Source organism: Fistularia commersonii, chromosome 17 (genome assembly GCF_037954325.1).
Source record: "Fistularia commersonii isolate RoL2024-O1a breed Wild chromosome 17, RoL_Fcom_v1.0, whole genome shotgun sequence".
NCBI classification, from domain to species: domain Eukaryota; kingdom Metazoa; phylum Chordata; class Actinopteri; order Syngnathiformes; family Fistulariidae; genus Fistularia; species Fistularia commersonii.
In genome coordinates, this window is record NC_141300.1 from 1,695,849 (window position 1) to 1,718,427 (window position 22,579).

The window sequence follows — 22,579 nt, forward strand, 5'->3', positions numbered from 1 at the left end:
CTCCATTTGTCCAGATGGATGGCGGAGTAACAGATGGATGGACGATCAACCTGATCCTCGGCAGGTAATAATCGACAATTGATGATGGCACGCACCAGGCCAGGCCTTCGCAGCCTTTGGACGAATGACAGCTCGCTCCGGCTTCCGTTTAAAATGTCAGGAATCATGAAGTCGTGGAAGAAGAAAAGGAGAAGCGGATCATGGAATGTCATCCTTCAAGCTTACCTTAACACCCGGCTGATAGAAAATCACAAACAGACTTGATTTTTCCTTTTAATCCACACATTTCTGCATTCTTAATCGCCATCAATTTGTTTATTGTTTTAATAAAGCGGCAATGGTGGCATTACGGTATGTTAAAGTCCATAGAAAAGCAGGTTGAAGGTGCAGATCGCTGTGAGAGAAGGCACGTCAGGTGTAAGTCTGAGGGTGAGGGTTCCAACTCGCGTCCAGACGTCTCACTTCATCCCCAGGTGGAGGAGTTTCCTGAAGGGCCCGGGCCCCCCCCACAGGCCCCTGGGTGGAGCAGATGGCGGTGGGGTTAGGAGGAAAACGGAAAGGTCTGACGGGCTGTTGGTTCCGGCGCGCGGACGTACCTGAGGAGGCCATGCCAGTACAGGTGGGGCATCACGTCCGCCTTCATGTGGTACATGGTCCTCCTCTCCTTGGCCTGGTTGATGGGGAACGTCTCCAGGGGCTGGCCGTCGTAGTCGAACTCCGCCAGGATCACCGTGTTGTAGCTGGTGACTAACGGGCAGGAAGTGTAGCCGTCGTACTGAGAACAGGAAGGTGCCGGTGAGATGCTGCCGGTGGCTCCGGCCCACAGGGGGCAGTATGACGCCGACGTGCTCACCTTGGTGTCGGGACTCTCGTCCTTCAGAACTTTTCTCATGGTTCTGGTCAAAATGGCCGACTGCGCAGCTGAAAGCGGAAACAAGGTCTTTATTTGGAATTAAACAGGGTTTAAGGAACCCGGTGCATGTTGGGGGGGGAGGGGGTCAGCGGCCCGCTCTTCATAGACAGAATCCACCTGGAGCTGGCCAGTGGACTTTCACCTGAACGAGCCACATATGAGTGGACTGCAGCGGCCTCGCTGTTTGCGTGTTTGCAGAAGGAAAGAAAGCACACTATCAAGGAAATTGGAAGGGCGTTGGAGAAAGGGATTGTTTATGCTGCTGACTAATTCAGCGGAACAAACCTTCTGCGGGTTTGTTCCGCTGTACCACTTCACGTCCCGGTTATCATTGCACGTCCCTGTTTTACGGGTTTCTTCTTGGTTTTATTGACGGGTTATAAAAGCCGACTCCTTCCCGAGGTTCATCCTGGACGCCCAGGGTGGTGTCCACGGGTGGAGGTCAGGTCCGATCACGGTTCGCCAGTGACGGGCGGGAGGAAACACAGTGAGAGGTTCTGTATGGAGCTGTGGTTTCCTCTACTGGGGGAGGGAGGCGAGCCGAGGCTTACCTCGGGACTGGGGCAGGGGCAGGGACTGGGTGGGGCCGGACTTTTATAGTCTTGTGTACGTGGACGATTTCGCAACTTGGATTTCCGCCTTTCATAACAAGCAGCAGAAAACCCGACAGACCCCCCCCCCCAACGCAGCGGTTGCTCACCCACTGCGGCGGCAGTCTTGGACGTGGGCAGGTTGGTGCAGTCTCCGATCCCGAATACGTTGGGGTACCTGGTGTGCTGCAGGGTGTCCCTGCTGACGTCCAGCCAGCCGGCTCCGTCGGCCAGTGGGCTGCATTTCACCACGGGGTTGGGGCCCATCGGCGGGGTGACGTGCAGCATTTCGTACTGCGGGGGAAGAGCATTGTCACGCCGCCCCCGAGTTTAATTTCATAGGAGTTAGACGTTTACCTCCACCACTGTGGTCTCCCCCGGTTTGTCCAGGTTCTCGAACACGGCCTCCTGCCGGTCGGCTCGGACCTCGATCAGGTTCTGCCTGAGGTTCACCGTGAGGTCGCGTTCCTTCACGATGTCCCACAGAGAGTCAGCGTACTTCTTGATCCCGAAGAGGACGGGCTGTGGTGTGTTGTAAATGATGTTGGCCTTTTCTCTCTTCCCCGTCTTGAACAGGAACATAAGAGTCCGCGGTTAAAAGCAAGAGACGCCCAGGAGGTTCTCTGGCGCGAGACCTGAGTACCTTCCGGAGGAAGGCGTCGGTGAGGTACATGATCTTCTGAGGGGCACCGGCACACTTGATGGGAGTGTTTGGGAAGGTGAAGACGGCGTTGCCCTCTCTGAAGCTCTGCAGGGCCTCCCAGGTTTTCTCCACGGTCTGAACTGAGAAGTTGGACCCGATCTTCGGGTGCTGGAAGCCCTCGGGGAGCCCCTTAATCTGCGGGTGGACCAGGAGGGGGCTGCTTCAACGGGACCGCCGCCAAAAGGCAGCGGTCTGGAAAGCCGGGCGGGTCCTCACCTTCTCGTAGTGGAGCTGGATGCCCAGCGCCACGATCAAATACTCATAGGATATCTGGACACACGAGATTAGAAGCCGTCACCTGAGGATCCCCGCCACTAACCCTGCGGCCGGCCGGCCGGCCCAGAGCAGACCTACCTCCGTCCCGTCCTCGGTGCGGACCGTGTTGGCGTCGGGGTTTATCTCCTGGACCCGGGCCTTCACCAGCTTCACCCCGGACGGCATGACACTTCCTGTGGGGCGGCCCGACGAGGACAGCGGCTTGGCGCCGGCGCCGACCAGTGTCCACAAGGGCTGGTAGTAGTGCATCTGACACCGGTTTGAGACGGGATACAAACTCACATCGGGGAGACGGATCATATAAGGGCTGGGGACGTTTAGTAAGTGTGTGTGTGTGTGAGTGAGATAAGAGTGTGAATCTATTTCACTGTAACAGAGAGCAAACGCCTAGAAGTGGACACCCCCGACACACACTTGCCTCGCTGGGCTCCACGATAGCCACGCTGTCGGCCCCCAGCATCCTCTTCATCCGGGCACTCATCGCCACCCCCCCGCTGCCCCCCCCCAGCACCAGCACCTTGTGGTGTTGCTTGGCGGCGGCGGCGGCGGCGGCTCGGCAGCCGGTGTGCAGCCTGCAGGTGGCGGCGGCGGCGACGGATGGCCATCGCCTCAGACGACCCAGTGACGTCATGGCCCGGGGGGGAGGGGGGGGGGGCAACGAGCGGAGGGACCCGCTGTGGGCGTCACGCAGGATCCGTGCGCGCTGGAGATACGGTGAGATCTTGATAGATCTAGACCAGGATGGAATTTAAAAAAAAAAAAAGTCACTTTCGGTGACTTCACGGGACGTGACGTAACGTGACATGACGTGACGTGAGGTCCACCTGTCACCCGGATCGATTAATAATCCCCTGAGCCGCAGACCCCTGACCCGGACCTGGACCTGGACTTGACCCCCCGGGTCCTACCTGCTCGCTCCTCCGGTTCTCTTGCTCCTCAGTAGGACGTCAGAGCTTCAACAAGACGGAAAACTCCTGCTCAGTGTGCGTGTGCGTGTGCGTAGGTCTTATGTAACCCTTCCCCCCACCCACCCACTCCCAGCTTCCACCCGGAACCCCCACTGACCAATCAGAAGCTCGTCAGCTTTCTTTCTCAACTTCGGAAGTAACGTCGATGACGCCATAAACTGCGTGGGAAATTACAGGCGCTCATCCATTGATCATATTGATAAGAATCGATATCTTTCTCCCGCAGCGGCTCGTCTCTGCGTCACGCACATCGGAAGCTGAAAAACAACACAAGGAGGAAGTTGTGGGGTCATGACCCCCAGCTGCACATATTGACGAGAGGTATTTTCAGGAAGTATGCAGGAGCTCTAGCTGATTACAAAATAACCGTTATTACACAGATTTTACAGTGTAATAACAAGCTGGGGGTTCATGAAGGCAGTAACAAACAGGTGAAAGAACACTGGAGAACAGAGGAGGATCAGCAGGTCCAGACATGTCCCCACCCTGTTTTTCCAGGAGCTTCCCGCCACAGCTCCAATGCGGGTCCACCGCCAGGACCTGCTGGAGCAGAGGGTTCAGGGATTCTGGTGCAAACCAACCCTGACCCAGTGTGTATTTGTGTTTGTGTGTCCAGTGTTTACCAGTTGGTGGTGATCAGGTGGAGTTTTTGTTGTTTTGTGGACGGCACCGCCCCCCCCCCCAGCCTCCCCCCCAGCTACAACTTTGTTATCCTATGTCTATTTTCTGCAGGAGGTCTACAGCTTTCAAGTTATTCATTGATGTCCATCTTTGTTTAACTTATTTTGAAAAACCGTGACCTTTGCGACTTCCAGACCAACAGCAGCTGGGAGGGAAGTTTAATTTTTTTGTCCCCGATAGACCGGCTCTGCCGCGCCCCCTCTGGACCGAAGGACTCGGGCAGCTGGGTCCTCCGGTCTCCAGCCTGCCGCTCCTGCAGGAGCACCTCTGCTCTCTGACGCCATGTTGGAGCTTCAATTTATTTCCTTGACTGCATATCCCGAGGGTACAGGAGATCTCCAGTGGAAGAGCTCAGAGGACCGTTTGACTTAAAAACGCCTTTATTTGTGTAAGAAAGCCTTCATGTAGAAAAGAAATGTAATTTGAGGTTCAGAAAATCACATCCGAACCCATTCTTTGTGTTCCCTCCCCTGGTTGGCTCTGCAGCCTCATTTCTCCAGTAAAATGACGGCGCCCCCTCCTGGCTTGGACACAAACAGACTCTGCTTCTCTGCCGCTGCCCGTTTGGGGTCGGGGAGGTAGTAGGCGTCCCTCACCGCCCGCAGGAAAGACTCAACCTTCTCGGCGGGAACCATGGAGACGGCACAGCCGCCCCAGCCCGCCCCGGTGAGCCGGGAGCCCAACGCGCCCGCCTTCCTGTAACCATGGAAACAATACCCATCAGACACGATCGGATACAGCGGCGACTTCCGGCGTCCTACTCACAGGCAGGCGTCCACCAGCCGGTCCAGGTCGGGGCAGCTGCACTCGTACAGATCCCTGCAGCTGGCGTGGCTCTGGTTCATCAGCTCCCCCAGCAGCTGCAGCGCCGCCGGAGGACTGGACTGGCACACCTCCTGGAAGCGCAGCACCCGCGCAGCCTCGCTGTAGACGTGCTTGGCCCGCTGGTGTAGCTTGAAATGAGTGACTGGGGGGGAGGAGGAGAACACTTGGACTAGTTCCAGAGCTGACCCCTGACTTTAAATCCAAGATGTCTCCTCACATGCACGTTTACATCTCGAGCTTGAGATCTTTGAACTTGAAGGAGACGCTCACCGTGCTGTGTGTTGGCGCTCAGCAGCTCAGTCGAAAACTGCTGCGAGCTGATTCCCAGGGCCTGGCAGATCTCCTCCCTGCTATACGGCTCCACGTGCAGGACCTCCTCCACCAGAGCCAGCATCTCCTCCAGGGACGCCTGCAGCTCCACCTGAACCTGCGCCAGCTTGACCGCACCGGACGGGTCCAGACCTCGCGCCCGGGCCAGCATCTGAGCAGACACCGGGGACAACATTCTTGTAGGGACTTGGGCAGCTAAGACATCTCAGAGCTCCGGTCAGAAGTTTGAGGATGAGGAGGTGAGGTCTGGAGGTACCTTGGTGGCGATCCGACACTCCACCACACGGATGTTGAAGTGCGAGGACGCCGCCTTGTTCATCTCCACGCAGCAGTTGGAAATGACAAACACGGCACCGTCGGGAAGTTTGACGTCGGTGGCCCTCAGCGGCTGGAACTGGATCAGCTTGGCCTGCGGGGAGTGTGGGCTTGATACATCGCGGAAAAAGACTCCCTCAGGCCGATGCCATTGACTGGATCTGGAACGTCCTTCTCAACCTCCCGTTCCACCAAGTAATTCATCCATTCACCCTCTCCCACTGACCTCCCAGAAAACTTACAGTTCCCCGCTCTGCCAGGAAAGAGATGGACTGGTCCATGCCTCCGCCCTCCGTACCAATGTAGCGCTCGGATTTGGCACAAATCTCTGCCAGGTCAATCTGAAGGAGCGGCAAGAAGAACCAGAGCCCGAGTCGGTCAGAACAGACGACAACGGAGGATTTCGTCTCTGCTCGGCTCAGAAAGCTGGATTCACCTTGGAGAGGACCTTCTTATTGGCCTCCGTGGTCAGCAGCCCCGCACAGCAAACCAGGGCGCTGGAGCTGGACAGGCCGGAGCTGGGCGGGATGTTGCCGTCCACCAGGCAGGACATCCCCGACAATCGGCCGATCCCAAAACGCTCCTGTGGCCGACGCAGAGGTCAGGATGTCAGATGTCGGGCTTGACGGGAAGGACGCGCACAGACTGAAGACGGGTCCTACCTGGATACCTTTAACGCCGCACAGGAAGTAGTAATGCCAGCGTGGATCGTCACGGTCGATGGCGATGTCCTCCGAGCACGACACAGCGACATCACTGCAGAGCAGCGAGTCCCTCTGAAGACAGGTGACGTCAGGCGACGTCACCTGGAGAAAGTGCCTTGGTCTTACCTGTACTGGGGGTTTGTGTTGGCTAGCAGGATCTGCCCCGAGTCCTTCACCGAGACGGCGGCCAAGATGTTCTGCTCGATGGCCATAGGAAGCACCGCGTAACCGCAGTAATCGATGTGCTCCCCTGGTGCACCAACAAGAGGACAACAAGGGCTCGTGAAGACAGAGCAAAGTCAAACATCTGCTATGTAACATCCCTCAATATATGTGTATATATATATATATACACACACACACACATTAATTGATTATATATACGTCAATAAATGCACATATATCCGTATATATGCATTGTATGTGATGACTTATTTTCGCAAATTGATGTTTTTCCTCCCATTAATAATTAAAATATGAGGCATGACGACGCAGTGGTTCGCACTTGCAACTGGTCCAGGATAGGCCCCGCCCCTCGTCCAAGCCCCGCCCCCAACCCTGACTGCAGCATAATAGTGAATGAATTTTATCCGGCCTGCCAAACTATTTTCTTTGAATATTTTATGAAGTACTTTCAATCAGTATGAATTTAGAAACTCCTTAGTTTCTTATTTTGTTTAATTTTGTATGAATGATTACATAGAAAATAATGTTGGTACATTTATATGATAATTCACGATTTTACAGTTGAAATAAAATGCCAAAAAGTTGAAATTGCAATTACCATTTTGTTCAATTCACATGATACATAGTTGGCCAGCGCATTAATATTAAATTAGAAATGTAGCCCGTCAGACAAAATAATTGCTCACCCCCCATGTGGATCCTCCTCTCTCTCACCAACAAACTTCATATCGTCTCTCAAGACATCCTCTCTAGACCTCCAATTCCAGCATCCGTCTACCATTATAGTCATTGTACATGACCCAACCATTTCTGACCTTCTGTCCAAAACATCTAACATGATGGACTCATTCCTGATCCTATCCATCCTGGAGGAGAACCTCAGCATCTTCATCTCTGCGACCTCCAGCTCCGCCTCCTGCAGAGCCATGCTTCCAAAACTTTCTAACAGACACATATAACACATTGTATTTGTTTTGCTCGTCCAGGTGAGTTACCTATAAGGTTGACCCTCCCGGGCGCAGACGCGTAGAAGCTCGGAGCCTCTCCGTACCTGCTCTCAAAGGCGCTTCGCAACTTTCGGAGTCTGCAGAAAAAAACGTAAGCTCGGTCACCGTGTGACAGTGGGCCCTCTTGGTCCCCACGCCGCTACTCACCGCTCCCCGGTGGCCGGCATCCTGGGGGGATTAGCGTCCATCTCCGTCCCGAGCCGCTGCAGAAAGCGCCCCTTCGCTGCAAAGCCCGGCCGCGATCAGCTGACGGTCACGCCGGGAGATCCCGGAAGTCCAAGTGCGAATACGAGGTCAGGTGACCGACCGTTTACTGCGCATGCGCAGAATTCAACCGGAGCCGGACCTGCTGCAGGCGGAGCCCGGAAGTGACAGCAAACAAATCAAAACAAGGGGAACGCGTTGAGGTCACCCTTAAATATTGAAGATAATATTTGAACATTTTGTGAAGGCAATATTGAAACTACTATTTATGTATTTTTCTCATGCGAAAATCACCAAAAGTGATTAAAGTTTCTGAAGATGATACAAAAAAAGAGATGAACTCTGTGTCAATGCTATTTTAGGTCTGGACAAGTTCTTCATACACAAAAACAGAATGCAAAAATGTTCCTCGCAATTTTACCTTATTCAAAAACGATTTTGAGTGATCTTTTGAAGTCTTTAAAACTTATGGAAAAATCCAAAAACCAAAAAATATATTATTATATTCATCTAGATCCACTGAGTTAAATACATATTGCATTTCTCTTGCCTTTTTTATTTCTTATTTGTTTATCTATTGTTATTATTTTTGGTTTCTAATATAGTATTTATTTTTCCTCTCTATTTCTAAAATTAAACATTTCTCACAGGCCTTTAATCTTGTTTAATCTTGCAGTTAAATTATTGTATACAAAATGATTGCCCTTATGTTTCCCCATGCCTGTTAATGTCATTAATATTCGATTGTATTTAGCCATTTTTGTTTATTCATGTGTTTTGTCTGTTTATTCTTTCATACAGTTCAATAAAAAAAAAGTTCAATAAAGATTAAAAAAAATGAGGCTACGCTTCAATATTAAAGATAATATTGTACATTTTGTGAAGACAATATTGAAACCACAGACCATGTATTTTTCTCATGCGAAAAATACAAAAATGGATTCAAGTCTCAAGAGATGATTGAACAAAAGAGATGAACTCTGTGTCGATGTTATTTTAGGTCTGGACAAGTTCTTCATACACTATAAAAATGTACCATAAGCATACCAAATATACCATTCCCCTTGCCAGTTTTTTTTTTCTCAAATTTCACATTTCTCACAGGCCCTAACTCTTGTGTACTCTGTTAATCAGGCCTGTTAAATGTCATCCATGTATGACTGAATCTAGCCATGTTAACTTGTTCATATGTTTTCTTTGTTTATATTTTATAAGTTCAATAAAGATTTAAAAATAAATAAGGGGAAAGCGTGTGAAAATGAAATGTATTATGGCGGAATTCATTTTTTGAGCAGACTTACCTCCTTTGAGTTTTATGATGCATAATATAATTCAAGTTAGTTTTAAGGGACATCTTTAAGTTTCAATGTAACCTTAAATGATCTTTATTTTGGTGTGTAAAAACATAAAGGAACATGTTTTTATTTATTTTTTTGATGTGACCTCAAAAGAATTTCTGACTAATCAAAAGTTTGTTATTTTACCTTTGTTTATTGCTACATTGTCTCCAAGCTCTTTAAACATTTGACGATGCGCAATGTCTATCTGAAAAAAACAACACAAAGTTGTTCCATGTTGTTTTGGTATTTTGAAGATGTTTCCTGTGGGGCCAGGGCCAGCGTACAGACAGTATGTACCTCGAAATATGGATTAGATTGATCTCGATTTGGGAACTTTGCTTTTTTCTTTAAACGAGAGTAAAGCATTTAAAATTACAAATTAATTATCAGCCATATTTTCGTTCCAATGTGCAATATTGTTGTAATAAGCTTTTAGAAATGGGATCATTTTTCAGAAAACACAGATAGTTCTGGGGAATTCCTACACATCACAATCTTCTTGTTCTGGCTCCTCCCTTCAGGGGTCAGCCCAGCATCTTCCTCCATTCAAACCTATTTCTGTATCCTGTTCACATCACAATGTCTTATCAAAAACAAATAAGTTATTTAGGAATTATCTAAAATAACCAATGTCTTTAAATGAGATGGGTTGAGTGAGTACTACATTGCTTTGGACCAAGTCCCGAGGACAGCGAGGACGAGAGTATCTAGACTCAATGGTCTTGAGCAGTGGTCCCCGATCCCCGGTTCCCATACCCGTACCGGTCCGTGGATCATTTGGTACCGGTCTGCAAAGAAATTCTTTCTTGGCACAAATTGTGTTTTTTTTCAATAGACCCTTCGGATATTATTTTGAAAAACGTTTCCACCTTACTGTTGCACTTCATGTTGTAATTGCCTAATATAAAGTGTAATTGTCTTATTCAGCTTAAATACTGTGAATTGAGAAAAGTTTTAATTATTTGAACTCCCGCACCTCTAACCGGTCGGCGGACACATTTTCATGCATAAAACTGGTCCCCGGTACAAAAAAGGTTGGTGACTGGTCTTGAGGATCAAATAGGACTACATTACCCAGGATCAACAGCGGACCGAGGGGGTTAAAGGACTACATTACCCACAATCAATCGGGCCCTGGTTACCATGGGGACAGTGTTAGCTTCACAGTTCCGCCGTTGAAGAGCGCGGTGAAAAGGTCACATAAAGCCGCTATTAATTCGTCTATTATGGACTCGGGGCTTATTTAGAGTGGATTGGGGGTTTCCTACCGTGAGCGGACGGGCTGACACGATGCTCCACGGCTCCCGGGGCCGCCGGCAACATCCGCGGTCGTTTGGCGCTGCGGAGGCGCGCGTCTTTTCAAAGTGGGCGAGTCCCCCGTTCTTAAAGCGGACGAGCATGCTAGTCGCCCCGCTGCTCAGGGTTTAGCCTCCGTGTTGTGAAGTGAAGGGTTCGGCCGAATCAAAACAAAAGTGGGGTAACTTTTAAAAGGTTCCGGGCCCGTTTGCCGTGGTTGGGAAGAATCAGGCGAGAGGCTTTCAAACTGCGCCGACGTGTTTATGCTGCTCTAGTCTGCGCAGGCTTATGCTAGCTAGTGTGTTAACAAGCTAGCCTGAATGTACTGTAATGGCCGGATAAGGAAGCCTTATCTCAGAGGCGCTAGTCTTCTAAATCTGCCCCGTTTCCCCGCCGGAGGTATGATCTCTCTTCATTTGTGTTGCCAGCTGACGTTATTTGCGAGGCTGGTTTCAAAATTTAAAGTTGACTGCGTTAAAAAGCACACCCTCCCCCTACTCCCTGTCGCGTATTTATGTTTTTGCAGCCCATCCTGCACCACCATGTCCATCGACTTTGACAGTGCTGCTCTTCAAACCCAGCAGGATGAAGAAGAGGAATACGATCAAGAGGACTATGCTAGAGAGCAAGAGGTACAAAGCGCGTTGCATTTGCATTGTCAATGGGCTGGGGTCGTGACCCAAACTGGTTCTCAAGAAACTTTTTAGTCTCACTTGGGTAATAGAGTTGTTTTTCCCTCCACATGTCACTGTTATTTTTGTCAACTATGAGTATTTAAAACACTGACATGCAAAACATCATTCCTTCCACCTATAATTTATCGTAGATCTTTTCAAGCTTTTGAGCTTGACATTTGATTGAACAGAGAATTAATTGGTTAAAAATTGTAAGCACCACCTACCTACTTCACCCGGAAACCAGCACGGTGTGTTGCAGCTCACGCCCCTGATCTGCTGTACTATGAACCTGGGTTATTTTTGGCTCCGGAAAAACATCCACCCAAGTGTGTCGTAGAGAAACCAGCCCAGCCATGTAGATTATCTACTCTCACCCGGCCCAGATTTTCTTTGTCTTGGTCTGGGGAGCCCATTTTTACTTGAACAGACCATGAGCGCAGAAGCGTTTGCCGAGTTCCTTGGCTTTTTGGTGGCCCGTGACAACCAGAAGAATTAAACTTTGGAGGAACAGTAATGGTGAATGAGATTGTCAAGGGAGCGGCTCACATCAGGCCGGTCAAGTGGAGCACGTTTGCTGTCAGTCGCTGGAATGTTTCTGCTCCAGTTAACTTTGCTATATGTTTTGCCTAAACAATAGAGTTCTTTTTGAGCAAAACACTGGGGCTGTAGGGAGTCGAGAGCGTGCGCATTTGGCTGTTTCACATGATGGAAGACCTCCCTGTGGAAATATTACACTGCGGTGTCGCAAAGAAGCTCCGTGGCCAAAGAAGTGCTCTTTTTTTTTTAATGCACCTTGAATAAATGTGCAAGTTGGATAGCATGGGTCCCTTGGCTCAGGACACAGTGGAGGATCTGAGGCATATTCAACAGGCCTTATGGGAAGTAAGTTCGAATATACCGGTCAGTGTGTTGCTGGTATAAAGGAGAATTACCTTGATTAAGAATAGATTTTTTGGATCCAATGCACACAGTGCTGTCTGTACCGGAAGAATGCCACACGAAACACACCGGCACATATTCTCAAAGAAATGTTTGAGAACCACCAACCATGTTTACTTGCTTACATCGTGCTGTATTCACTCCGCTTTTCATATATGGTACGATGAACTCTGTTGTGTGGCCGCTTTAAACGTGTGCGTTTCCTTCCATTATCATTTTGTTGCAGAGCAGCCCCGGTGACTCACGGCCATGTGTTATTTTCCTCTACAGCTCCACAAACTGCTGACAGACCTGCCGGATGACATGCTGGAGGACAGCAGAGACTCATCCTCCCCAGACCTGGACGACTCCACTTGCAGCAATAAAAATCCAGACGGCAGGTGTGTTCCCGTCGACCCGCCGGCAAACCGATGTAATTCAGAATCACGAGGAAGTCGTAGCATCCTCATGCTTCTTTGCTGCTCCCGCTTAGTCCGATCACCACGTGGACCCAGAAATGGTCAGATCTTCCAAGGCAAACCTCCCATGAGCAGGTGAGCCTGGTCTCACTGGAAAAGTCATTTATGAGTTTTACGATTTAATAACCAAGAAACAAACTTCTATTAACCACTGCCAATTCCTCCCTGAAGAACTATGATGCTGACTATGATCCCAACCCTGACGAGTTCTCCTATGGTAACGGAGAGGTTCAGGTCAACGGGCAACTCCATCACCACCACGTTCAGCCAGCGCCCCACGCCTGGGACCAGCGGTCACCCGACCGCCGCTTCACCCACGGCGGTGTCGGAGTGGAAGAAAATGCGAAGACCCCCGACTTCTCCACAGAGGAACCCTACGATCCGGAAAGACGGGATTGCGATGATGACCGGGAGCAGTGCAGCCCCAGGAATCACCTCCAGGTCTGTCTGCCTTCAAATGCTATGTTTGTGTTGACAATGATTCGCGACCCGTTCAGTTCTTTTTAATTGTAATCATACGGTGTGCCATCCCATCGTATTTCACTCGACGTTTATGTTAACTTTCCAACCTGCTAACACCCGTCTGTGCGCGTCTTGTCACTCGGCAGCCTGCGGGTTGTGCAGCCTGCGGGTTACCGTGAGTCTAAGAATTATTCTCCAGTTTAGCCGCAAAGCTTTGCTGAATGTCCAGTGAGGGACCTCAGTGTTGTGTTCATCCCAATCCGCAGTGCGGGGATCAGTACCAGGCCAGCTACAACCCCCACCGGCCGGCTCATCACGCGTTCTACTCACAGGCTGCGACCCAAGACCAGCACTTTGACCATCTACAGAGGGATTTCCTGGACTCCACACAGCGTGGGTGCTAGAATGACACTGATTGGCCGATCCGCCTGTAAAACACGGCGTGGTTTTCAGGGTGGTCGACGTGCAATCAAGATCAGCAGACACCCTGCCGTCTGCGGTCCGTCTCCCTCATTAGAATGGCGTGTCCATTACGGCTGCCGACGGAGAGGGCGCATTCGCTGGAGGAGAAGCAGAGCTCGTGGTGATATTCATGCTCTCGTTTCATTCCTTCTGAATAAAATGTTCTGTCGAGCGGCGATGACATCTCTGAAAACGTGGTGCCGTGAAACCTGCGTGCACTTGAAAGTGACTAACGAGCAAAAGCTCCTCACCCTCAGTTGCCGTGGTTACGGTTTTTATTATTCAGCTTAGGGGGGTGGAATTTATGTGAAGTGTCAGAATGAGGAAAGTCAGTTGTCGCTGACTGAAAATGCTGAGCAGATTTAAGCGGCGCCTCAGATAACCTCAGATCATTGAGGTTTAGAAGTGGCTTTTTAGTCCAAACAAATCACTGTAACCCTAGGCGACCTGGGCTCCTTATCCTAAACAAGCCAGAATGCCAGAATGACTTGGCTGGCAATAGGACTGGGTTGAAATCAAATATTTACACACCATCCAAGAGGTGAGTCATTGATATGCTTTAATTGTGCTGTGTTTCAGAAACCGTGGAAAAGGAGCAGCTCGCTCAGCTGCAGATCCTGAACAAGGCCCAGAAAAGGCAAATTGAGGACCTGGAGCAAAAACTAGAGGACTCGAGGCGAACAGTGAGATACCTCGAGCACCAGTTCGCCATTACCAAAGGTACTTTTTAGAAGACGCCTTGGAAATTGGAGTAGAAAATGTGAAGTGATTTTTCTCATTCGTACGCAAAGCTGCCCCCCTGCGGTGGAAAACCAGTACTGCGGCGTCTGCTCGCAGTGGCCAGTGTGTTTTTATGATTTCAACAACCCAAAGGATAGAATGTTCCCTTCGACCGCAGATGAAAAGGACGGTTTGGCGGCGAGTCTCAAGGAATCACGTCGGCTGGTGGAGGATGCCAAGAGCCGGGAGGTGAAAATGCAAAGCAAACTGAAGGCCGTGGAGCAGCAGATGCAAGCCCTGAATGAGAGGGACAAGGAGGTGACTTCTCTTCCCACATTTGTGACGCACAATGAAAGCTGGTAACAGTGTGGTGTCAGTCTTGAGACAAACTGGTATCTGAAAAGAACGACGGGACTGCTTTCAGAACACAGCAAAGCAGAGGGTGGCCGAGGCGGCGGTGGACACCATGAAGCAGCAGATGCTGGACCTGTGTCGCTCAGACACTCTGAGCCGGTGCCGCGAGCAGCACGACAGGGACCTGGCCGTCTTGAAGGAGCAGCACGGGGCGGCTCTGCTGGCCGTGCAGCAGAAGCTGGACTCTGCCTCTCACACTCTGAACGACCAGGTGTGTGTCCGACCGTGTAGACTGTCTGCTTCTCCAGCTTTTCTCAGCGGTTATTCTTCTTTGTAATACAGCAGAACCTTGATTTAGGAGTTGAATTGGCTCCGTGACAGAGCTCATAACCCAATTTGATCGTATAGCAGACCCTTGCAACTTCGCGGTTCGGCTTTCGCACCCTCGCTACTTGGCGGATTTGAACTTTTTTTGTCATGATGCCATGTTCTAGCCGAGGAAGAAAAAAACCTAACAAATATAGTTAAATTGAACTTATTTTATAAATGAAATAAAAATCAGATCTCACAAGCTAAACAGAGTTACCCAGCTACCATCGTACCACGCTCATTGGGAATATCATTGGCTGAGTAGATCCGTACTTGTACGCAATTGGCTGATTGAGCATGTCATTCCGTTTCTCATGTTGATTGGTTCATGGAGAGAAGCAGCTGATCTACTTGGAGGTTCAATATCCTGGTTCCCCTTTGCTGCCGTTGGCATAAGCGTGAATACTGTCCACTTTGTGCTATTTAGTTTGTGAAAGTGTCTTTCATTTTATTGCGATACTCCGCGCTCCAAGATGCTTCCTAAACGCCCAGCATCCACCCAAAAGTCCGGGATAGACCCCAAGCCTCGCAGGAAAATGCTGACTATTGCCGAAAAGAAATTCCATTTTTCGTGGCCGGTCTTGGAATGTAACTCCCGTGAAAAGTGAGCGTCCACAGTTTGTCAATTCCAATGAATTGAAACACTGAAACCTGTTCTAGCCCTCTGGTTTGGTTAGGTGCTTTTATTTAGAAAATGTACTTTATAAATAATCAATAATGTGTACTGTAAATAAGCAGAGGTGTAAAAGATGGGGAGAAGGTGGTGGCAGCAGCTGAGATGGGCCGAGGGAGTTGGAGTTGTTTTGGGAGTTTTTCGTTTGGTGCTCTCTCCTTAGCTTACCGGCTACATCCTTAATGCTACAATGCTATGCTAAATGTAACTTTGCTCCACTTCTCACAGAAAAGTGTCTCTGTCGCCGTATCTCCCACACAAGGACTTCTCCGTCTGTTCACGGACAAGTCCACGACAAGCACACCTCGCCGGTGTTTATCCATGAATGTCTCTGGGCCTGCTAGCAGCGGTTGGTCTTCTGAACCCGAGGTTGTGAGCTAACGGTGCGACCCGGCCGCTTTCAGACGGACGTGCTGGTGAGGCTTCGGGAGCAGGTGAAGCAGCTGGAGCGCCAGAGAGAGGAGGATCAGCTGGAGAGGGCCCGGGTCGTCAACGGCCTCGCCCAGCGATTGGAGGAGAGCCAGCAGCAGTGCGCCAAGCTGCTGCAGACAAGTGAGCCACCACGCCGTGGTCTTCAGAAGTCCTTATGTCCCTCCGCTGATCCGCCTCGCTCCCCTCCAGGTTCGGTCCAGGACATGAGCCAGATACAAATCAGACTGCAGCAGGCTGAATCTGCCAAGGCTCTAAGTGACGACATGAACAAAGTCCTCCAGGTCTGGCCCTCGGGTTCTTCTAACTTAACACGATCACCCTTCGGCGGCCTTCATCGTTTCTTTGCGTATTTGCTTGTCCGTGCAGGAGGATCTGTCGGATCTGAAGGAGCAGATCACTCTGTACGAATCTGCTGTCAAGCACGGCATAATGTCGTTGGACGTGAGCAGCGACTGGGAGAACCACCTGTCAGAATCCTGCATGGATCTGGGATTGAAGAAGAGCGTCTGGAAAAACGGCGGCATTCCCAGGTCCGAACCGGATACGGGACGGTCCCTCCGGCCCTCTCGGCTCCGGAACGTCACTCACTACAAACGTTTCGCTGTCATTGGTCGTTCTTCACTGCTGCTCCTCCGTGTCCTGCCGCTCAGTGTTGCCCTTGCTGACCCGACGGACTCCGAGCCGTCAAGGGACGAGGCCCTGCGCCTCCTTCGTGCGGAGATGCAGCGCTGCTTGGGAAACCTGAAGGGGAAGCGGCAGAAGATCAGTCGTCTTCAGGAGGAACTTCACCAAAGTCAAGCCCAAGTCAGCGAGCTGCAGGCCCAGCTAGATGAATCCAGGCTCCGCTCAGTGGTGAGAAGGCCTTCACAAGCCTCGTGGACGTCACACCCTCTGTTGACTTTGTCAAGACTTCTGTTGACACGGTCAGATGTTCATCAAACATCTTCACCCGCAGGTCAGAGAGACCAGCCAGACCGGAGAAGTTCAGGAAGAACTATTGAGACTGCAGGAAGAAAAAAAATGCCTGCAGGAACAAGCTGAGGTATGCTCTTCTCATGCCCTTACACCAAAACGGATGTAACTATTGACCTTTTTGTCTGTAATTGGCTTGTTCTTGTCCAACTGTTCTGCCTCCAGGCGCTGGAAAAGAAGATGAAGGAGCTGAAGCAGAATGAGGAGAAGGTTCGGGCTGCTAACTTGGAGCTATGCACCAAGATGAGAGAGATGATCCAGGAGGTGGACCAGGAGAAGCAGGAGGCCGCTGAGCGGTAAGGTTCTTTTGCTGAGAGCCATTGGGTTATTGCCTGGTTTTTCCTTTTACTGGGAAAAAAAGAAATCACAGACGAGCAAGTTCAAAGATCTAGCAAGTGTCTGGCTCGAGTTTGGCTCCGGGAAGTAGCCTCCTCCAGGGCAACCTTCTGGTTGTGCATTCGCACAGGAAATAGGGATCTTGAAATAGGGACCTTAAGCTCCATGACCGTGGACCATCAGATGGCTTGAAGTGTTTTTGTCTTCGCTCGTGTGAAGAACACCATTAGCTGTTAGCTAACTCCACACTTGTTCTGGTCCAAGATGTAGATATCCCCTCTGCGGAATAGCAGGAGATGGTTCTAGGCGCTGAGAGTTCCTCTGCTGTGTGAAACACCCTTGCTCCCACGAAGGTTGTAGGACCTGCAGAAGGTTGCTGTAGATTCAACCTGTTGGTTTGAATGCGTTTTGAATAGTGAGCCGCTGCTCAATTACGCGTCTTCGTGGACAGCCGGCGTCCGGGACGACTCACGCTTCAGGTTTGTGTTTCCTGACAAAGAGCCGAGCGGATCCACCAGCAGCACCGGGACGACCTGGTGAGCAGAGTGAGGACGGAGCTGATGCTGGAGCACGGCAGCCAGGTGGAGCAGCTGGCTGCCCGGCACGAGCAGGATGTCCAGCGGCTGAGGTGAGTCCTGACGCGGCCTTCCGACAGGTTGCGGAGAGCATCCGCGACAGACTCAGAGCGGGGATCTGTAACTCGCAGGGCCCGTCTTTCGGAGGCCGACGACAAGATCCTGGCCGTGCAGGAATGCTACATCTCCGTGTGCAAGGAGAAGGACCTGCTGGAAGAAAGCATACGGAGCAGGGAGAAGGAAGAAGCTCTGATGGAAGAAAACAAGGTTTGGAGTCCTACTGAGTTTTCTGTTCATTGCTTTGTTCACACCTTACCGGCTCTTGTTCTCCTAAAAAGGTGAAGAACAGAGCTCAGGAGGAGGAACTGAGGGCCGAGCTGGAGGCCCAGCATCGGGCCTCCATATGCCAGCTGCAGGCTCTCTGGACTAAAGACAAGGAGGAGGCGATCCAGCAGCAGGTCAGATCTCACTTAGCCTCAGCTGAGGCTGCTTGGAACCAGGAACGACAGCAGGTACGGGTTCCGGTCATTGCTCCTCAGCACGCCGGTTTCACCGCGCCTGAGGTTTTGCGTCTATTCCCCGCAGATGGAGAAGACCTGGACCCAGAGGCTGGAGGAGGCCGGCAAGGTGAGACAGACCAAAATGGCCGAGAGCAGCAGCCAGACGGACGGGCCGGAGGCGAACGGCGGGACGGTCACCGCCCGGGAGCTGGACGCCAAGCTGCTCGCCCAGAAACAGCTGCTGCAGCTGGAGGCCGACAGGGTCAGGCGGAAGGCCGTGGAGGACGCCAGGAAACGGGTCCAGGTCGAGATACACGAGAAACATCTGGAGGAGATTGCCAAGCAGGTCAGCCACAGCAGAACAGCCAAAGCAGAACATCTGCAGGATGGTGTGATACTGGAGTTTTCACCTAGGGGGAATAGAGTTAGAATGGCAGCAGGTGGAGCTATAGATCTCAGATGACCGGCTCTGATCCATCCTCGCCGTAACGATCGAGACGCAGGTCGCCTTTAGACCGATGCATGCCGTCCATTCGCACCGGCTACCAGAAAACTCCAGCAAGCTAGCGAGGGGCCCCACTATCCTCCGGTTCATTTCTTTACTCTAAACTGCGTGTTCAAAGTGTATTTGTTAGTAAGCCGTTGCTGCTCTGAAAACACAGACATGGAGATGCACAAAGAGCTGTCAAGTGGGTTTCGTGTTTCATTTTCTTACCGTACACAAACGGTGCAGCTTCAGCTATGCGATTTGGAAAAGGCGCGAGAGAAACTCTCTAAAGTACGCACCATATATCTATGAAGACATAGATGTTTTGCATTTCCACAGAGGGCATTTAGAAGCAGTCTGCAGCCTGGGTTATCAGGCAGATGAGGAGGAAACACTGCGGCCGTGTCTATGGTCGAAGACAGGATAAAGAAAGAGGCAGTGAACGAACACAGAGAGACCGCCAGCGGTAAACATGGTGACTGTGTTGCAGGTGGAAGGCGCGCTGAGCCGGGCATACAGCCGCTGGCTGGAGGATCTGACCTCGCTGCCAGAGTATCAAGCTGCCCTCCAGAAGGAGAAGCAGGAGTGGGAAGATCTCCAGAAGAAAGACACGGAGCGGCGGGTACGAGGAGCTCTGTTGACTGCAATCGTGTTTCCGGTCTGCTTTTATTTGACAGAGATCATCTCTCTGAACGTGTCAGGCGGCCCAGGCCCCGAGGGCGGTGGAGGAGCAGCGTCACGGAGAGGGGCGGCCTTCCGGAGCCGAGAGGCTGGAGGAGCTCCAAGAGGAAGTGGCAAACCTCCAGAGCCGGTTGGAGCGAGTGAGGAGAGAGCAGGAGGCGCTGCTGAAGGCCGAGCTGGCCGGAGCCAAAGCCGCTTGGAACCGAGACAAGCTGCAGGAGATCTCCATGATGCAGGCCCGCGGCGAGCAGCTCCACCAAAGCGAGCTGCAGGAGCAGCGTGAGAAGATGGAGGAGGTGTTGCTGCGGGCCCGGGAGGACGCCGAGCTCCAGAGGAAGGAGCTGCTCCTGCAGACGGAGGCCAAGCTGCAGCAGAGCCTGACGGCCAGAGAAGAGGAGCGGGCGGAGAAGATGGAGGCCCAGAGACGCCAGATGAAGATAGATTTCCTGGCGGAGCTTCAGGCCGGGTTGGCGGACGTCCAAGCACAGCTCCTCAAGGATCCAAAGATGAGGAGCGGCGAGGAGCAGAGGAGTATGATAACGCGCCTCCTGCACACCTCCTGCAAAGACCTGGTCCAGCGGGCCGTGTCCCAGGCCAGGAGCGAGTGGAAGAAGGTGGGTGGGACTCTTCTCGCACCGCGTCCAACGCTCACCGTGTTTTTGTTGAATCCAGCAAGATTACAAATTTGGATTTAGCGGCTACCGCCGGTGACCCGGCTCAGAAGATCAGCTCTACTTATCCGTCGGGATCTTTACCACCACTCATTGTATTCTGTTTGTGACCCAGATCGGCGAGGAGAAGCTGAGCCTCGTATTAAAAGAAACCCAGGAGCTGCACCAAAGAGAAATCCTGAAGTTCCAAAGTAGGGCGCGCCTCTCCGTCGCTGTCAGTTCAGGTCTCTGACCACCTCCGCTCAGATCGTCTCATGGAAGCTGAATCCCCGCAGGCTCATGGGCCGAGAGGGAGCAGCATCCCTGCAGGAAGGAGTGCTCGGAGACTGCGGCCAGGCTGCACAAGAAGAACCAGGAGCTGAGGAGAAACTTGGAGAAGGCCTGCCGTCAGCTCCAACACAGCGTGCGTGAACATAAGGCTGAGATCCTGAACCTCAAAGGTCTGCCCGATATTTGAAACCTTCTGTCAGGAGCAGACTGGCGGGTCTGGCTTCATGTGATGACGCCCTGTCTGACCACAGGCAAGCAGGAGAAGAGACTCCAGAAGGCAACGGTAGAACATCTGCAGCAGCTGGAGGAGGCCAAGGCCAAACTCAGGGACTCCTCGGGGTTAGTGTTCTCATCTCTACCTCCACATAAATCCACATATCCTCTTGAGTTCCTGAGTTCTCAGGCCTCGCATCTCACGTCTTAAGTCTCCGAGCAAACGGAGCTCATCATGAGCTGCTCGGCTCCAGATTTGATGGATTTGATGGATTTGATTGGACGTTCTAATACGTTTCTATAGTAACCATCTCTTCGTGCCGGGAGGTTTTAAGCTGCTGGAAAAGACTTGAGTGCAGTGGTTTCTTCTTTGTCTTCCAGGACCTCCCGTCAGGACCAGTGTCTCATGGAGATGAAGGAGCAGTACGAGACCACGGTGGAGAAGATCAGAGGTTAGGGTCGGATGGATGGATGGATGGATGCGATGCGATGTTAAAGCTTTGGAACCGTGATGTGTCCGACGCCTTGAATGATAAGAACGCAAAGCATTTATTTGTAGATCATGAGGAATGAAACACATCTAAGTCCTAGTTCCTTTTCCGCTGTTTCTGACGTCCTCTCTGTGCGGCAGGAGACATGCTGCGCTACATCCAGGAGAGCCGGGAACGAGCGGCGGAGATGATCCGCAAGGAGGTGCTGAGGGAGAGGCAGGACACCGCCAGGAAGATGCGGCACCACTTCCTGACCTGCCTGCAGGAGTTGCTGGAGGACCGGGGGGACGAGACGGGGCAAGAGGCTTCTGACTACCCTCGCCTCTGCCGCTGGTGGCCTCCTAGCCGTGCTGATCTTTCTCTTCTTCTACAGGGCTGAGAGGAAAATCCTGACCGTGGCGAGCAAACTGGCATCCATGGCTAAAGTGCTGGACACGCCGGGAAAAAGCCAATCCGGGGGTTCGGGTGAGCCATGCCGCTCGGAGCTGGCCGGCCGGGTCTGTCTCCCCCCGAGCCCCGCCGTGCTGAAGCGGGGGAAGGCCGATCCGGCCGTGGAGGCGCCAGCGCCGGACCGGCCGTTTGACTCGGCGCCTGCCGGCGCAGGTACTCCAGCCCCTGCGGGGCGAACATCAACCACCGCACCGAGAGGCAAACGTCCAAGTCAGACAGCAGGCACGGGGCCTCGAGCCGCCAGCCACCTTCAGCGACTGGCCTCTGCGTCCGACCCGGCCGCCAGGCCCAAGAACGCACCGGAACTTCCCAATAGGGAGGAGAAGCTTCCCGACTGGAGCCGAAGCAGCAGCGACTCGGACTTCGGCTTCACGTTTCCCTGCCCGTCCTCCTCGGGGAGGAAGGTTGAACCCGTGAAGCCCTTCTCCGCCTCCGCCGCCAACCTCGGAGGCTTGGGCCGCCTCAGCCCGGACACCTCCGACATCACCGTCTACAACGAGATCTCCCGGGCGACGCCTCGGCCCCTCCTGGCCTCCTCACTCCCCAAGGCGGGGCTGAGCGTCCGCAGAGAGCCACCCTCCGGCTCTGAGGGCCGCCGGCCGCTCAGCCATTCCTCTAGGACGCTTTTCTCTGAGCTCAGGCAGAAGCGGCAAGATGTCGGCTCCCACAGTCCCTTCGACCAGAACCCCTGACCTGACCAGGACCCCGAGGCGCTTAGCTTTGCTCGAAAGCTGGTGGAAGCTGTCAGCGTGATCCCTGGGGTTCCGGTGAAGGCGGCGGCTCCCCATCCAGAGGTCACGTAGGGCCCGGCCTTCACCGAGAGCAGCGAGGAGCAGGGGAACCACGGCTTTGGCAGAACGGGATGTGACCGGTCGGTCGGCGCTGCAGCAGAGGCGCTGGATGGTCGGACGATCGGCCCCATTTGGACCGCCTTGTGATTTTTATTTCTATTTTTATAATGTAACACATCGGCTGTGCAAAGGTCACGATTGTTTTACATGCCGCTCCTATTTAATTTTAATAAATATATTTGTTTTGGTCGCAGAGTC

At 52.1% G+C, this 22,579-nt stretch overlaps 3 protein-coding genes and 1 long non-coding RNA gene across 5 annotated transcripts; 2 read left to right on the forward strand and 2 right to left on the reverse strand.

Annotated features, from left to right (window-relative positions):
* Positions 1 to 260: 260 nt before the first annotated feature.
* On the reverse strand, positions 261 to 3,497 carry sqor (sulfide quinone oxidoreductase). The gene is made up of 10 exons (XM_086162810.1): positions 3,391 to 3,497; positions 2,901 to 3,213; positions 2,561 to 2,731; positions 2,423 to 2,476; positions 2,147 to 2,341; positions 1,861 to 2,070; positions 1,614 to 1,797; positions 854 to 921; positions 597 to 775; positions 261 to 516 (listed from the first exon to the last, which is right to left on the reverse strand). The coding sequence occupies exons 2-10, from the start codon at positions 3,111 to 3,113 to the stop codon at positions 459 to 461; spliced, it is 1,332 nt and encodes a 443-aa protein (XP_086018936.1). The 5' UTR covers positions 3,114 to 3,213; positions 3,391 to 3,497; the 3' UTR covers positions 261 to 458.
* Positions 3,498 to 3,603: 106 nt separating this feature from the next.
* LOC147224680 (uncharacterized) lies at positions 3,604 to 6,710 on the forward strand. The gene is made up of 2 exons (XR_015107378.1): positions 3,604 to 4,519; positions 4,618 to 6,710. It is a non-coding gene; the product is annotated as an uncharacterized LOC147224680 (long non-coding RNA).
* galk2 (galactokinase 2) lies at positions 4,494 to 10,413 on the reverse strand. Its single transcript, XM_086163329.1, has 11 exons — positions 10,311 to 10,413; positions 7,646 to 7,847; positions 7,487 to 7,575; positions 6,432 to 6,555; positions 6,264 to 6,357; positions 6,038 to 6,184; positions 5,844 to 5,942; positions 5,543 to 5,695; positions 5,227 to 5,437; positions 4,897 to 5,098; positions 4,494 to 4,827 (listed from the first exon to the last, which is right to left on the reverse strand). Exons 2-11 carry the CDS (start codon positions 7,684 to 7,686, stop codon positions 4,620 to 4,622), a joined length of 1,368 nt encoding a protein of 455 aa, XP_086019455.1. The 5' UTR covers positions 7,687 to 7,847; positions 10,311 to 10,413; the 3' UTR covers positions 4,494 to 4,619.
* Positions 10,414 to 10,591: 178 nt separating this feature from the next.
* On the forward strand, positions 10,592 to 22,570 carry cep152 (centrosomal protein 152). 2 transcript variants are annotated; one of them, XM_086163327.1, is made up of 27 exons: positions 10,592 to 10,737; positions 10,865 to 10,970; positions 12,225 to 12,334; positions 12,427 to 12,487; positions 12,584 to 12,853; positions 13,141 to 13,267; positions 13,916 to 14,056; positions 14,235 to 14,374; positions 14,481 to 14,681; positions 15,857 to 16,004; positions 16,074 to 16,165; positions 16,251 to 16,414; positions 16,535 to 16,736; positions 16,840 to 16,926; positions 17,022 to 17,152; positions 17,692 to 17,820; positions 17,899 to 18,034; positions 18,106 to 18,279; positions 18,353 to 18,613; positions 19,245 to 19,376; positions 19,456 to 20,049; positions 20,222 to 20,297; positions 20,382 to 20,546; positions 20,628 to 20,715; positions 20,971 to 21,041; positions 21,221 to 21,377; positions 21,454 to 22,570. In XM_086163327.1, exons 2-27 carry the CDS (start codon positions 10,881 to 10,883, stop codon positions 22,220 to 22,222), a joined length of 4,716 nt encoding a protein of 1,571 aa, XP_086019453.1. In that variant the 5' UTR covers positions 10,592 to 10,737; positions 10,865 to 10,880; the 3' UTR covers positions 22,223 to 22,570. The 2 variants fall into 2 exon arrangements, with proteins under 2 accessions (XP_086019453.1, XP_086019454.1); XM_086163328.1 differs by lacking the exons at positions 10,592 to 10,737; positions 10,865 to 10,970 and adding an exon at positions 11,577 to 11,897.
* The last annotated feature ends 9 nt before the right edge of the window (positions 22,571 to 22,579 follow it).